Source organism: Cottoperca gobio, chromosome 11 (genome assembly GCF_900634415.1).
Source record: "Cottoperca gobio chromosome 11, fCotGob3.1, whole genome shotgun sequence".
NCBI lineage: Eukaryota > Metazoa > Chordata > Actinopteri > Perciformes > Bovichtidae > Cottoperca > Cottoperca gobio.
In genome coordinates, this window is record NC_041365.1 from 5382485 (window position 1) to 5398324 (window position 15840).

General features: G+C 41.3%; 1 protein-coding gene across 1 annotated transcript in view; it reads right to left on the bottom strand.

Moving 5' to 3' along the window:
* Nucleotides 1-1031: 1031 nt before the first annotated feature.
* The window catches only part of cpne4b (copine IVb), a 20638-nt gene continuing 5829 nt past the window's right edge, over nucleotides 1032-15840 (bottom strand). Inside the window, exons 3-16 of the mRNA XM_029442575.1 lie at nucleotides 14751-14930; nucleotides 12611-12682; nucleotides 12266-12340; nucleotides 11627-11710; nucleotides 11441-11530; nucleotides 9308-9406; nucleotides 8719-8805; nucleotides 7378-7437; nucleotides 7105-7238; nucleotides 6861-6915; nucleotides 6591-6642; nucleotides 5937-6070; nucleotides 5278-5514; nucleotides 1032-2017 (exon numbers count right to left, since the gene is read on the bottom strand). Of these exons, the coding sequence (XP_029298435.1) occupies nucleotides 1886-2017; nucleotides 5278-5514; nucleotides 5937-6070; nucleotides 6591-6642; nucleotides 6861-6915; nucleotides 7105-7238; nucleotides 7378-7437; nucleotides 8719-8805; nucleotides 9308-9406; nucleotides 11441-11530; nucleotides 11627-11710; nucleotides 12266-12340; nucleotides 12611-12682; nucleotides 14751-14930 (1491 nt within the window). The 3' untranslated portion in view covers nucleotides 1032-1885. The remainder of the gene's footprint in view (nucleotides 2018-5277; nucleotides 5515-5936; nucleotides 6071-6590; nucleotides 6643-6860; nucleotides 6916-7104; nucleotides 7239-7377; nucleotides 7438-8718; nucleotides 8806-9307; nucleotides 9407-11440; nucleotides 11531-11626; nucleotides 11711-12265; nucleotides 12341-12610; nucleotides 12683-14750; nucleotides 14931-15840) is intronic.

Consider the following 15840-nt stretch of genomic DNA (forward strand, 5'->3'; position numbering starts at 1 on the left):
CCAATCCAATCCAATTATTGACCTTGGAAATAACAATCAACATCACAATATCACCTTGAAGTCAATTTAATAGTTTTTGAGCTTTCAATCAAATTAGATGTAATGACCTTCATCAAAAAATGGAGTTTGCCCAGTTGTCATGGAAATGTTGATGTTTAAATTTCACTATAAAATGCATAAAAAGAATATAAAACAATGATAAATAAAACAATAAACATTTATTTGGTCAAATATCAAACAAAACAAGTACTGTTGATTCGGGGCTCCTTTTCGACAGTCTCCTGAATTGTATAATATTCTCTGTAACATATGAAACTGTTTTAAATTCATAATTATTATTATTATTATTTCCCTACTGTCCTGGTTAATTGTATTACACATTACAAATATAGCTTTAGAGAATGATTAGACGTTATAATATACCAGCACAGAAGGTAAAGTATGATTTTTGCTAATTTTCAGTGGTTACTCCCATAATGTATACATGTGATCTTCTCAGTATAACTCTTTTGATATGGGTGGACTCTGAAACAGTTATCAGGAGGCTCGTGTGTTGAATACTGATCTGACGGTCAGAGACTGCAGCACGTATGGAGTGTACTCTCAGGACAGCCCAACTTTGGTTCTCCCTAATTAACTAAATGGAGATTCGTGGGATAATTTATTCTTGCATTTTAATGTCTGTCTGGGAGAAGTAAAGAGACGGAAAGAGAAATGTTGTGGACGAAGGTGTCATGAACCAAAAAACACCACAATACAATAAACTGTTATTCTAGATTATATCTCCACACCCTGCATACCTGAACACACACACACACACTTTTGTTTTTGTCACTTTGGATGAGGTTAGATTGTTTTACATTAATTCCTTAGAGACTTAACCGTACATCGACCGTAATCACTGCATGTCTATCTATCCATATTCCAACCCTAACCTTTACCAAAAAACAAGTCTTAATATAAAATGTACTTGTTTGCCAACTTTGAGTGAGTCCCCCATGTACGCACACAAACATCATATCACACAAATATGAGAAAGCAAAGTGTCTTTATTATAATCAACATGCAGAATACAGAAAAGCTCACAGATGAGTGTCTACCACACACGCTTTGCTATCCTCCCGAAACTCTTTACAATGTAAGAAGGTTATTAAGAAATTATTACAATTATTCAGTTGTTCATTTCCATTTAGCAAAATCTCAAACGAATCTGTAGAAAAGAACCCAAAACACCCAAGACAACCCTGAATGTCACTCAAATGACAGAGATACTTTATTTCATAACTAGCAAGTGGGTAGTGGAGATTGGATATTAGCAGGAGCTGAATTATTCATGCATGTATGCAGTACACTAACAGGGACACTACCCCTCCCATAAATAACATTTGCAATGCTAATTCTAAGCATTTCGGGCAATGCAATCACATATTTTGGTTTTAGTACCCACATATATTTTGGGTCATTCACTTGCTAGTTATCTAAAAGGTAGAAGTGTCATTTCTTTGGGTGGGTTATGGTCTGAGTCTGCATGCAGGTTCAGAAGACTGCTCTCGTTTCTATAAACATCTTTTAGATATACAGTAGATAGTAATAATTTCCAAGGTGATGCCATTAGGGCCAAACATGCAATAGTCACCAATGGAGTAGTTCAAATTGTTTCACCAGAACAAGCTAATTCTCTGAGCTAGACTACTGTATGTAGTAGGTAATATGGTTATGTGTAGATCTTTGTTTGTGTGTGTATGTTGTTTTGTGCTTTAACATGTGTATATTGGTACATATGTGTTATACAGTACATAAATGTATATATATATATATTATATATACATATATATGATATATATGTGTGTGTGTATTTCAAAGTATGTTTGCATGTAGTCCAGTGTCAGGGGCTGAAGGTTCTTGTGGACTCATAGTCCGACATACACTTGGGTGTTATGCCTTTAGCGTTGTAGTAATCCACCACCTGGTTAGGGACTTCTGCCAAAACACTCTTAGCCAGTGCGGCGGGGGAGGCCTGGAAACACAGAGACAGACAGCGAGAGGAAGAGAGTGGTCACAAATACACACACATCACTAGCCATGCATGATTCTAGGATGCTAAAATGTACAGTTGAGCCGGATGCTGTCAAAGGTCTGGATGAGTGAGACTGATGTGATCAGACAAGCTCATTTGACAACCTCAAAACATCTCCGCTTTCACCTTTTTGTCCTCTAGGACCTTAGCTTGGTTTCTATGTGCTGAATAAAACGGCAAAGGAAAAAACACATTGGATAATCATCAAGAAGCAATGGATGAAAGCGCACTCTTTACACAGGCAAAAGTAAATGATCATGTGCATTAAATCTGGGTACAGTTTGCGCTGTATGAGTTAATAATTGAAATTAGTACAATTTAGTTGGTTCCTATTTTGCTAATATATAAAAAAGAAAAATGTAATTCCAATTTTGATGGGTTGGCAAAGGTTTGTGATAACTTAAGGGTCAAGAAACCCTATCATAATATGTATATATGTAAGTGTTTATTATTATTTATTGGAATATGATCTATTATATTCTCCTGATTTAGGGTTATAGGAGTGGGACTGGTGGGTGGTTCAACACAATCATTTCTGTACTTTTTCCTGTTTGCTTTTTTATTATAGATATGAAATGCACACAAACAAGCCCTTTCAAAATCAATAGGATTATATCAAGACTGCACTGTTATCAAGTTCAAAATAAGCAAAAGAAATGAAGGTTATAAATGTTAATTATTTTATTCTAGAGGAGTAATAAATGGACTTTTGCTTTTAAGTGTAGAGTAAAAGTATAAAATAATCAGATAACACAAAAAACATTACAAAACTGTACTTACATTCAGTAAGAAACGAAAGAAAACATGAAGCCACTCATCTGCATGAACACACACATGCTCCCACATCGTACACACTTCCGAAACCCTCAAAGTCAGTGAGACTGTGGTACTCCGTCTCACATAATTCCCAGAGACAATGCACCATCAAAGGGCGCCCACCCCAACCCCACTCCCTCCTCTTCCTCTTCTCATTTCCACCCGTCCTCCCGCTCTCTCTCCTCTGCTCCTATCTACCTGTTATCCCACACTCTGCCTGTCTCACAGCAGCTCCGTCCCGCTAATCCCTTTTGAAAAGAAACGACAGAGCAGAAAATCACCTCTCCAACTCTGTCACACACTCCCTCGCTCCCTTTTGTCTTTAGCTCCGGTCTCCTGTTGACCCCCCCTCCAGCACCACCACAGCCACTGGGCGCTGACTCTCTCCCTCCAACATCCTCTCCTGTTCCTTCAAATTTATTCTTCACCGCTTCGTCTCCGACTGTCTCTCCATGTACTTATGTGTCTCTACTCCTCCTTACATTCTCCCACCTCTCTTTCTGTTTAGCCAGGATGTCATTTGTTAATTTCTCAACCTGTCACAGACTGAACTCATCATAACAGACCCAGCCAAATAGACCCTGTCAAAGTCAGGCAAAGTTAATGCCAACAGAGAGAGAGAGACACACACACACACACACACACACACACACACACACATACACACACACACACACACACACACACACACACACACACACACACACACACACACAGTGAGCAGATAGCTTATGTGTTTTGACGAGCATGCCAAGCATATTACGCCCACACATTCATAATCGTTACCCCCTAAATACAGCACTTCTTGACACCCACACAACTCACACACGCACACACACACACACACACACACACACACACACACACACACACACACACACACACATACACACACACGCACACACACACACACACACACACACACACACACACACAGAGACACAGACACATACACACAGACACATACACATATACACACACACACACACACACACACACACACACACACACACACACACACAGACCTTTCTAAATGCTGTTGCTTGGTCATAATCATGAGTTATAGCCCGGCTCGTTATTGAACCTCGATATCTTTTGAGGAACGACATTAGCATGTTCATTGGGGAGCTAACATTTTACAGGCACAATGGAGACACGGATCTACATTTTTAAAGTATTTTAAAGTAATTCATTTAAGACTAAAATGTATGTGCTTGTTTGTTTGATGATTGTATTGTAAGTAAGGGCCACAGCAGCTTATGTCGATACTCATTTGGCAAAAGAAGAGTTGTATGTTCTGTGTTGCAGCAGAGAAAACAGTGGGCTGCTTGATTTATGGTTGGATAAAAGTGATGTTGTTAATGTGGAATTCAAAGACAAAACTATCCTATGTAACTTCTGCTGAACACCAGACAGGATAACATAACCCTAAAGTAGAGATGTGTCATGAAGTCAAAGCAATATCTATCAAAGGTTTGCTAACAGTAGCCACCATGCTATTATTCAAGTAAGGCTGTTTTACCAAAACCCCTGAGTGTGTTTTGTTGTTTATGAATTACACTTCTTATTTGTAAGAGGAGGATTGTCTTATGTCTTCTTTCAAATGTTACATACTCTCACTTTAAATGAAGTGGATTATATTCTCTGTGTTATTCATCTACGTGCTGTTGAGGTCCGGTAGCCGCTGTTTGTATGCCTGTCTTCGTTTGGGGGCATTGATTAATATTAGAGGTTATCACACCATATTTCCTGGGGTTTATATGAGCCTTGTGGAAACATTTTCATCTGACTGAAAACTCATGTAAAAGTTCTGATGTGAATTATTACAGTGAAAACTTCAGCTTTCTGTGCCTGGCGCCAAATATGTTTTTTGCTGAGGGGGCAGATTTGACCGGGGCTGCTATTTTTACCTTCCACTGCTCTAAATCATAAATGTGCTTGTTTACATATAAGACAAAGAAAAGAACATGAAGTTTGTGAAAATAGCTTTTTCTAACAGAACACAATCTCGGGTGTTGTTCTGGCAACAGTATTTAAACATGTAAAGCAACACCTCGACATACTATTGATGTTAGATACCCTGACGTAGATACTCTTTTATTTCTTTTACCCTTTATTGTTGTTATTCAGCTTGAGAAAGCTCTCAAAGTTCCACTATAGTTGCTGTACCTACACAAATAGCTGAAGACAGCATCTAGTGCAATCATTTGTTACAAAACGCATTCTGCTGCATTCTTATGTAGTGCCCCATTTCTATATGTTTTGATGTTGCCTGACCTCCCTGGAGAATTAGTCACATTTTCTGCTTGCAATGCATTTATCAAAGCTCTATGATTTTTCCAGAGATTCAACACCCCTCGCCCTTTATCCCAGCTGCCACCCACATGTTTGAAGTCCTTGAAGGGGACAAACTGGACAATGTCGCGGAGGACGGGCTCGCCCTTTGGTGAACGCAGGATCCCATCGTCCCCGTCCAATATCTGCATGTCTGTGAAGTCTGCATTGCCCACGCCGACAATGATGACTGACATGGGAAGGTGGGAGGCGTGCACGATGGCCTCCCGCGTGTCCGCCATGTCGGTGATGACGCCGTCTGTCAGGATCAGCAGGATGAAGTATTCCTGGTGGGACGGGAGAAAGTTGTGAGTGGATGGGAGGCGGATGTGGGGAGGGAGGAATAGATGTTCGATCACTTTTATTCTTCTAAAGTGGCTTCTTGTCGGTGGCTAATTTGAATAAAACTCTAATCCACTAGAGAGCCAGAGAGAAGCAGTACGCATTAAGGCAGAGCGGAATTTGGGCTCTAAAATTTATGACTAAAAAATATAATTAATATCGTTCACTTCCTCCCTCTTTTCAATGCATCGCTTTCTGCCCTGCTCTGCACCCTCTTTTACCCCCTCCGATGTCTCACTTTCTGTCTTTTCATTGCCATTTGTCTCTCCCCGTGTGCCTTTGCAAACACCAACAGTCACAACAACGGGAACAAAATGGCCCGGACTTTCTCTATTTTTAAATCTTTCTCATTCTCTCTCTCTCCCACCATGGCCTCTTTGGTGTGCATCTCCTCGGAGGCGGACGAAGCCACTTTCTGGATGATCGGGGCGATGTTGGTGGGCCCGTAGAGCTGGATCTTAGGGAGGCAATTCTGGTAGGCCTCCACCACACCTTGGATCCCTGCAACACACACATGTTATTTTGACACTTATTCATTTGTCTTCATGTCTATCTGCACTGCGCTAACCTCTCAAGTTAAAGTCTTTGTTCTTGCAAAAATGATCTGCTAAAATAAATCTGTGCATGTGATTGCACTCCAAGGTGACTGTGCATTTCTCGACAGTATTCGTCGACACAAGCGACAGCTGACACACGTTCACAGCTGGAACGCTTATGTGGAGAGAAAAGCACAGAAGCCCATTTCACACATACAGATTAGTGTTGCTTTTCTTGGTATCTTTGAGCCTGAAATACGTCCTGCGGCATACTGACAAATCTTCCTGCTGCATGCGTGTATGTTTAAGTGTGTTTTTTTGTATGGGGTAGGGGAAAAAACAGACAGTGGGGACGGATATAAATGGAAGGAGAAATATGAGTCTGAGAGCGAGGGAGAGATGGGCTTGCAGCAGTTATACTGTACGACTGTTTTGATCCTGTGGTGCATTAATAAAGGTTTCTGTGAGTCAAGAAGTCAGCTCACCAGCACATTCGGGATTGTCCTCATCAAAGTTCACGGCAAAATCGTGTGAAACCTTCACGTGGGGCAGAGAACACAGCGCATTTTACCGCCACGTTAAAGTGAACACATTCAGTCCAATTTACAGGTGGGCAGGTGGGCAAGTGCATTCTCTTTTCATGTTGTTCAAAGGCAAGCTGTGCCTTCGAACGAGATATTAAATCTTAATCCTGAGCAACCAGAACTCCCTCTGCTGCTGTGAAAACACACAAACACATATCCCAAATTTCCTACCTTGAAGTCAGGTGGTATCAGTGCTCCAAAACCAAACGCAGGGAACATTTTATCACTAGAGAAATAGAAAGGCACATGATTAAATGAAAACGATGGATAAAGGTAGAGTGGCAAAGACAAATAATGGGCGAAAAACCTTGAGAGGGAAAAGCTAGTGTGTGTGTGTGTGTGTGTGTGGGGGGGGGGGGGGGGGGGGGGGGGGTGTCAGCATTAGATAAATGATGATTGATGGAGTAGTTTCTACCTGTCATAGTCTTGGCAGATCTCCCCGACAGCCACCAGCGCTTTGAGGTACTCATTGGGCTGGTAGGGGTGGATGTAATGGAGGGAGCAGCTGTTTCTGGGATCCCCATTGGATGCTGTGAAGTCTATTGCCACCTGAGACAACACACACACACACACACACACACACACACACACACACACACACGTGCGCACACACACAACCACAGTGAGCGTGGACAGAAAATGACATGCTGCTATAAATATTGAGGAGATTATATGTGACAAAACTTACTGTGAACTGAATTTGGCAGCCTCCCATGATGTACTCCAGGAAGGAATACATTTTGATGATCTGTCAGGGGGGGGGATGTTGAGATTTATGGATATCATAAATTCAAGTTAGGATATAATAAAAGGCTGAATAAGGCGGATGCAGCTCGGCTTGATGCACGGAGACACTCAGCATTAGTGCAGAAATAATAAATCGATTAGATAACACAATACCTATTTTTATAATAGATAAATAGTTTTAGTTTATCATTTCACCTCCGTTTTATTTCATTTAAATTTACAACGTTTTGTACTGACGGTTGGACAAAACAGGCAATTTGAAGACATAACCTTGGGCTCTGGGAACAGTGACATTTTCACTGTTATGTGTTGTGTGTTTAATGTGGCAATCATTTTTCTCAAACTTATCATTTTGAACTTATTGTTGATTGCACAATGTTATAGCCGTAAAAATATTGACAGCATCAGCGTTTAGAGTTGTTCCCTATAAGTCTACAGACATATATATACGGCTTCTCTGCCTACCAGAGAGCATTTCGCTAAGAGGCAACTTAACAAAATAGCTTACAGTATATCCCGGGTAGCAGAACAACTGTAACGTTAACTAGGGAAACTCTACCCGGCAAAAGAGCCACATTGACGGTGGAGTCAAAGAAGGCGAAGAGGGAGAGAGTTAAATAAATAAATATACATTCTTTCTACTATGCTAAATCAGTAAGTAACAAAACCTGCCTATTTACTAATACGGCTGTGTTTTATTGCGTCCTTATAGCACTTCATCAGGGTTTCTAGTTCAAATTGGGTTTCTTGGGTTGTTTCTTGCTTTGGACAGCAATATTAGCCAGGCAGCTAGCGGTAGCCATGTTGCTAACGATATAAGAACAAGTACATCGAAAGCTTTATACAGTAAACAACTGACCAGCTAAACAATTAATTGACAGATTAAAAGGTACCCTGTGGCATTTCCTGTCCACTAGTAAAGATTTCCTCAGTGCGTCACATCTGAGGACGCAAACATGCAGGCTACACGCGCCCACATTCCTGCCACTGGTTTCACACTACTCCATTAATTGACAGTGGGCCAATAATAATAATATTAAGCAAACATGGATGTACAAATATTAAAAAAAAGTTTTTTGCAAATGTTAAATAGGGGAGAAATGCATTTACAGAAAAACACAATGTGTTTTGCTGAGAAACACTCAAAGTAAATATAACTTTTGTTAGTTTATAGGAAACCCCACCGGGCATCTTTAATTAATAATAAAAACATTATTTGCAGCTCTTGCCTTGTAAGACTCATGCAGGGAGGGGTCGCAGGAAGTAAAATGTGTTACTTCACCTTACAGTGGTTGAGAATAACAACACCAGAGTTTCTGTAATTCTTCTTCTTCATCTGGTATTTAGGGTTGATGCACTCCCATTGCAGCTGGGCAAACACACACACACACACACACACACACACACACACACACACACACACACACACACATACACACACATACACACACACACACACACACACACACACACACACACACACACACACACACACACACTCATGTCAAAGAAGCGTGTTGATAGTTGTCCATCATTTTGATTATAACTTACATAAAGCCTATCTTTGTTAACAGATGCATATGTGTGGACATTTTTCTATACCTTTACAGCTTTATGCCATGTACAATATTAAACATTTTAAAATCATATAACTTTTTAATTTGTATACTTGTTTTGAGATGTTTATCACCCTTAGGGTTGGACGGTTAGCCACACCTATCATCATAGAGCCATATACAGGTGTGTTAACCATTTTAAACATTTTAAAGTGACAAAGATCCAACTATTATTAAACCATTGTCCATCTAAATACATTTGAGTCGGTGCTCAGTCGTTACTCTTTCCATCCCTTTGCGTGTGCTTCTGCTTACCTGTTTGCCCTCCTGCTCAGTTCTCGTCTCCTTAAAGGTAGTCTGAAACTCCCCAATAAAGTCGTGTTTTCCATTAGAGTCCCAGTCCCAAACTGTGCACTGAGAAAACAAAGAGACACACACACACAAAAGCGCACACATTTATTCAGTTAGAGCGCAGCTGCAACACTGACACCTCAATGCACACACACACACACACATGCACTCATGGCATGCAGGGAAATGCCATGCTGAATGATTGATAAGGCGGTGTTGGTGGGGGGGCAATAGAGCGGTGAAATATTAATCTGAGGACGCTGAGAGGGACGTGGCTTAAGAGACCGCTTTGTGTGTGTGTATTTGTGTGTGTGTTTAGGCGTAATAGTTTGTTTCACTCAAAGGAGCTGCCAGACAAGAAAAATGGCCTCAATCACCAGCACAATGTGTGGGTCAGCAGGCCAAGGCTCAGCACATCATAAAGAAACAACCCTATCATTTGAAAAGGTGACAAAAAGCACCAATATGTGGACTGTTCCGCAGAGTTTGTACAATCAATAATATTAAATGTAATTGATCAATAGAGACACTTGCTAACAGAAAGAGGGAGAGAGAGAGAAATGCTTCAACCTTTCACAAAGGTGTAATGGTTGTGAAAGATTCATTTTGCTGTCGAGCTCTGTGACCTTCATGACTGAGGTCAACCCAACAACTACAATCAGAACCAATCCAACCGTGCTTGATTAAAAACAACCACCGGCAGTAATCCCCTTATTTTCTGTCTCCCACTTAAACTGACAAGTTTTCTGCACCCGAAGTGCGCGTGTAATTTTGTGGATTATGTACGTGTCTGTGTTTTTGATAGCCGTTTCCACGTGTGAGGGAGCGAGCGCTTGCTTTTGCAGCCTTGCTTCCACTTCAAGTTGCAGAGAGAGTAATGAAAGAAATGGAAGAATCTCCTTTCCATTCACTGAATACTAACTGCGGGACGGAGAGAGAGAGACGGACATAGGTACGGATTGAAAGATAGACAGGTGGAGGAAACGGATAAGGAGAAATACAAAGCGAGAGACAGACAGGAACCGCAATTCAGGGTTATGCATTTATGCATTGGTCAGTTAAGAGCCCTGTGAAAAGGAAGTACAGGTGTGAATAGAAATCTCTGCCTTTCCATTTCTCACTATAGCTCCGATGCTTCAAACAGGTAGCCCTGGAAACCATAGCCGATGGCGTGCATGTGTGTGTCTGTGTGTGTGTGAGCCCTTTCTCCTGCTGTCAGGAGCCATGCAGAGTTAAGACGCCTCTGAATATTTAATGAACTTGCTCATGCTTATTCATGGAAGAATAACTGTTCGGATTTTCGTCCACCACTATCATACATATGCACACACACACACCCATCTATTCTAGGAAGTAAAGTGAGAGTTTAAGGCCCTGACACTCAATGCCTACTGTCAGCCGTCAGTCAGTGTCGGGACGTCGGTGAGAGTCTGCCGCCCTAGTTTTGCAGGTGTGTCCCGCACTAGTGGCACTAGTAAGCCCTTGGCGGTGTCTTTTGGGCCGATTGAATCAATTACATCACATTAAAAAATATGCTGAAAGAAATCACTCTGATTGGCTGTTCAGCTTAAGCGAAGAATCAAAGAGAAACAAAGAGAAACGAGATGGAGGAAAACAAGCAAAAGTCAAGAGGGAACACACAGAAGCTCTTTTAATTGACATTGCCATTTGAAATGAAGCCAAGTGGTGAGCGAGAGTGGTGTGCCAATGATCGGCAAGCGCAGCTTTGTTTTAATGAGTTTGATGTCGATTTGGTGTGTCTGGGCCTTTAGGACGACCACTGAGCTCTTTCACACCCATCCAGCTCTTTAAATAACACAATAGGCATCAAGACAACACTAACGGCATACCTGTTGGTATGTGGCACTTTGCTTATGTTTTACAAATCTCATCGTTTGTATGCTGCACATAAAAAACACCTTGCCTTTGGCACTGTGTATCCCCTTCCCTCTAAAAGTGCATTGTGTCTCCCTGGAGGAACTTTAATAATCAAGGTTTTGCACGCTCAGATTATTGCATACTTAATACATTAAGGTTAAATGAAATGTTGTTGCCATTATCATGACCAGCAGAAAATAGTTACACTTGCAGACTCACCTTTAGCTCCCTATCTTGGTCGCCACTGCAGAGTGTGTTTAAGGAAACTTTGAAGGATTTCCAAACTGGGCTCAGGTTGTTCATGATCGTCTGCAGTGTACACAACATCACAGTTTGGTTTTTGTTAATCACAGGCCTGCAAGCACGAAGTAATGCATCCGTGCGTTTGTGTGTGCATGTAATTACCTCAGTTCTGTGTACGAGCGACTCAGTCCCGTCATCATTTATTCTAAAAATCTCCAGGAAAGGGTCTGACTTGCTGAAGAAATCCTTTAGAGGGAAAACATTGCCTCATAACTGACTTTGATCACCATAAATCATTCATACACTAACAGAATCATTATTTTACCCCTTATTTCTCCCTTTCTTCCTTGTTTCTTCCTCCCATCCTTTTCCTGTCCTCTCCAATTTATCCAGCCCTCCCCTGCTTTCTTCCATTTTTTCCCTAAGGCACAACTTGTTTGGATTAGTCATCCGTGGCTATGTGCATGTGTGTGTGCGCGTGTGGAGGCTGAAAATTAATATAGTTATCTGTGTGTGTGTGTGTGTGTGTGTGTGTGTGTTAGTGTGGCTGAGATAGGAGAGGGTTATTGGGGAGAGGGGGGGTGCCCAACTATCTCTGCAGGCCTCTTGTAATGCCAGATTGTACTTTTGTGTATTGTGTGCGAGTTGCCTCATTGCTAATTCCCACAGCCCTCCACCCAAATAGCTGCTCACACACCTGCCTGATAGCGTGCGCACTCAAACTCATATCTCTGAATATTAATTATCATATCTAAAGGAAGACCACAGATGTTTTATCTTTCTGAAAGAGCACAGACACACCTTGTCGTCAAGCTTACGAGCGCTGAAGGAGAGTTCAACGTAATCGTCATTACCAGACAACTCCTCTGCTGTCACCTTTGCAGGCGGAGTGGAGAGAAAAATAGGAGAAGAAGAGGAGGAGGGGGAAGCAGGGAGAGAGGTAGAGGAAGGAGGTGAGAGAAAATGAGATGGAAATGAGGAACAGAACAGATTGAACAGCAACATCATCAAATTAATTAGTGTTCTGAGTGCAAGAGGTGGTGTGTCTGTGTGTGTGTGTGTGTGTGTGTGTGTGTGTGTGTGTGTGTGTGTGTGTGTGTGTGTGTGTGTGTGTGTGGTGGGCCGACTTAGGAAACAGTGTCATACCGTTATTGAAGACTTTCCAGCAGTGTTTCCCTGTTTGAGTAGAGCTCTGGTGAGTTTCCTCTGTGAGACGATCTAAAACAAACCGAAACAAAGACTCCGCAAAATCAGCTCACATATTCCAGTGTTTCTCCCCAGAGGGACAAGCTTGTCCTGTTAATGTCACCCAGGTGCCATCTTGCACTACTCCTTAATGCTTACTGCATACTTTACACATCCAATGGACAGAAAGCCTCATGGTGGAGTCACCTTTCTCACCATCTGTCAAATGTCATTTTCTCAGGTGTTTTATCCCTGGTTTGATCTGCCAGCTGCTGGGCTCTTTTCACTTATTACTATTTTGGGCTGGCCAGGTGTTACACCAACTATAAGTTACTGCTCCAGTTTACATGGGGAGGTCGGTGAGATCCACTGGGTATCAACCACACGGACAGACAAACCAACACAAGGCACTAAAAGCTGCAAAAGAAAGTGATGTATTGATTCTCAGTAGGATCAGCAGTATCATCGATGCTTTAAGTGATGCAAGTGTGTTATGCACTGGGGGCTAATTACTGTAAAGTTTACATATACACTTGGCCTTTCATTTTGCATTAAGATCTATGACTGAAAGCTTGTATGCAATTAAATAAAGTGCAGGAAAATTCCCTGTAGTTTTATCCCTTATAAGTAGCAATGTGATCCATTGGTAAATAATGATGATATAAATAAAGATAAGGCCTCCTTTAACAACATGTCGTTCCTAATTGCTCATATGCTGTTAGGGACATATTACTAACACAATGCATCTGAGGCATTCCTTACCCCTGGTTGCATTCACTGGTAACTATGGAGGAGCTGCCACTGCACACGCACACAAAGATAAAAATCAGCACAGTAATGCAACAAATGGCATTATGTAATAACCACACAAGATGATAACATTCTATTAACAGATCAGCTACTATCATTTACTTACATTGCCTCTGGTACTACTTTGCACTTGTACTCTACAATACGATGCTGTTTCTTCTTAACAATGCTCTGGATAAGCCGCAACATCCACAATGTCATTGTTTAGACCAACACAAAATGTTGGCAGCGGGTTATCCCATTTCAGTAAACCTCCCTGGCTCTCACCTTCCAAATCCCTTTCTTCCACGTCAATTATCTCAGTTCTCCCAACTGTTGTAAATCCCCCAGCTTTATGTTGCTGATAGCGTCCGTGACAATGAAAAGTGGAAACAAACACAAGTACTTTTTTGGGAAATCCTGCCCTTTCTGCTTTTTTCTCTATTTCCTTCTTCTTAGCGCGACTTAGCTGGTGATTTCCTCAAATCAACTTAATTAGTATTACTGCAATTACAATGTTCCTCTTGAATGCTCTGGCATATTAAGTGAAGCACATAAATAAAGCACATCTTTAAATATTGATTTAAGCCACATCAATAAAAGGGACAGTAGGTGACAGAACCGGCCATAGTTTAAAGCACAGTCAGGACTTTCCGTATAGCTATAGACATAGACGTATAGACACAAGGACAATGTAAGCTCGGTGTAAATGCAGATAGTGAAGGTAGCCGACCTCAAGTGAAAAGATCACATTAGGATTCTATCCACGGCTAAAGTTGGCCTCTCTAATCTGAAAGTTTCTCCAGTTCACCCTGAGCCTGTACCCTTAAAGTACACACTACCTGATACAGACGTTTAAAATCTCAACAAGCTCACTTTGCTGTACAAAGGACTATATACTCCAGTCTCACACTCAAAGCATGCAGGCTGCATTCATGCGTGCTTAGTTGTGACACGGACTCCCATGCTCTACACTGGTCAACGTAACACCTACTGTAAGTGAAACACATGCAATTTGCTGGGTGTAAGTGCACTCACTGATGCACATAAATGTGTTCACCTACAGAAGCGTGCTCTCATCATACGCACTTCTAGTCCCACTCTTATTCGAGTTCAGATGTGAACTTCGCTCACACGCACCACTTAGCTTGTGCAGTGACCTACCTAACATGCTGTTTCCTATTTATTAGTGTAAGCCTAGCTTCTAGGAGATGTCCGTTTTATTGAATAATGTACAGTGGAGAGAGACAGTGATCGCAAGATGTGTAACATAGCGCGATTATACCACTGACCCATCAAAGGATGCACTGACCTGTCCTAAAGTGCACTCCATGGCTCCCAGGAAGTCAGCGTCACGGAGGCCATTGTTGCCAGAGCTGATGTCATGAAGTTCAAAGCGGAGCCTCTGGACCTCCTCAAAATAGTAATCCACCAGGAAGATCTTGGAGAAGACTGGGCTGCTACTGCTGCGAATCACCTCCGTACGGTCCACCTGCAGACATGCACGGTTCACTTTGTTACATCCTCTTAATGTTTGGAATCTAAAAGAAATCAAGTACTGTGAGTTTAAATGTTCTCAAAGATCCTGCAAAAGCAAAAACCCTTGTTTAAATTGGTAAATTAAAAAAAGCATCTGGTAGTTGGAAATGCCTTAGAATTCATGTGTACCACGTCCTTCATACTTATTGGTCAAACAATCTCATTTCAAACAATTAAATCTTATTTATCTTATGAATCTTTTACTATTATTGTGTTATACATGGTAATCAACATTTTTATAGAGTTTTGCATTGTTTCATATAGTAAAGGTCTGGCTATGTGAAAGTGTTGTTTCATAAAAGCCAGTTTCACTTTAAATGTAGTTTTTTATGGTCTTTCCAAAGTAGAATGAAGTGTGAAGATTTTATTCAACACACAGCCGCTGCTCAGTCATTGTGAACCACAGCACACTTTTCAGCATTGCAGCAATTTTCAGAAATAGCCATCACCACATTGTTTACACTTATCAACTTGAGGACTGGGAATATGGATTTTTTTATAGATAAAATGGCTGAAAAGCTAAAAAGCTGTTTGACGACACAAAGAGGGAACAGTTGTAAAATCGATCTCACACTTTCTTCTTTCTAACTCTGTGATGCAGAAAGGAATAGAACAAAACAGTCTGGCTCAGAGCTGCCAACAAAACCTATCCAACACTAGCAGCAACGACTGGGTCTCTTTTATTGTTGATAACCCTTTGACAGACACACAAACACAAACATACACACACATGTACACACACACACACACACACACTAGTGTTTGGTACACAAGCAGACTCTACAAACACACACACAAACAGATCTGACCTTTTTCTGACACTTACCTCAATAGGCTGGCATCTCATCAAAGCGAAAAGAATC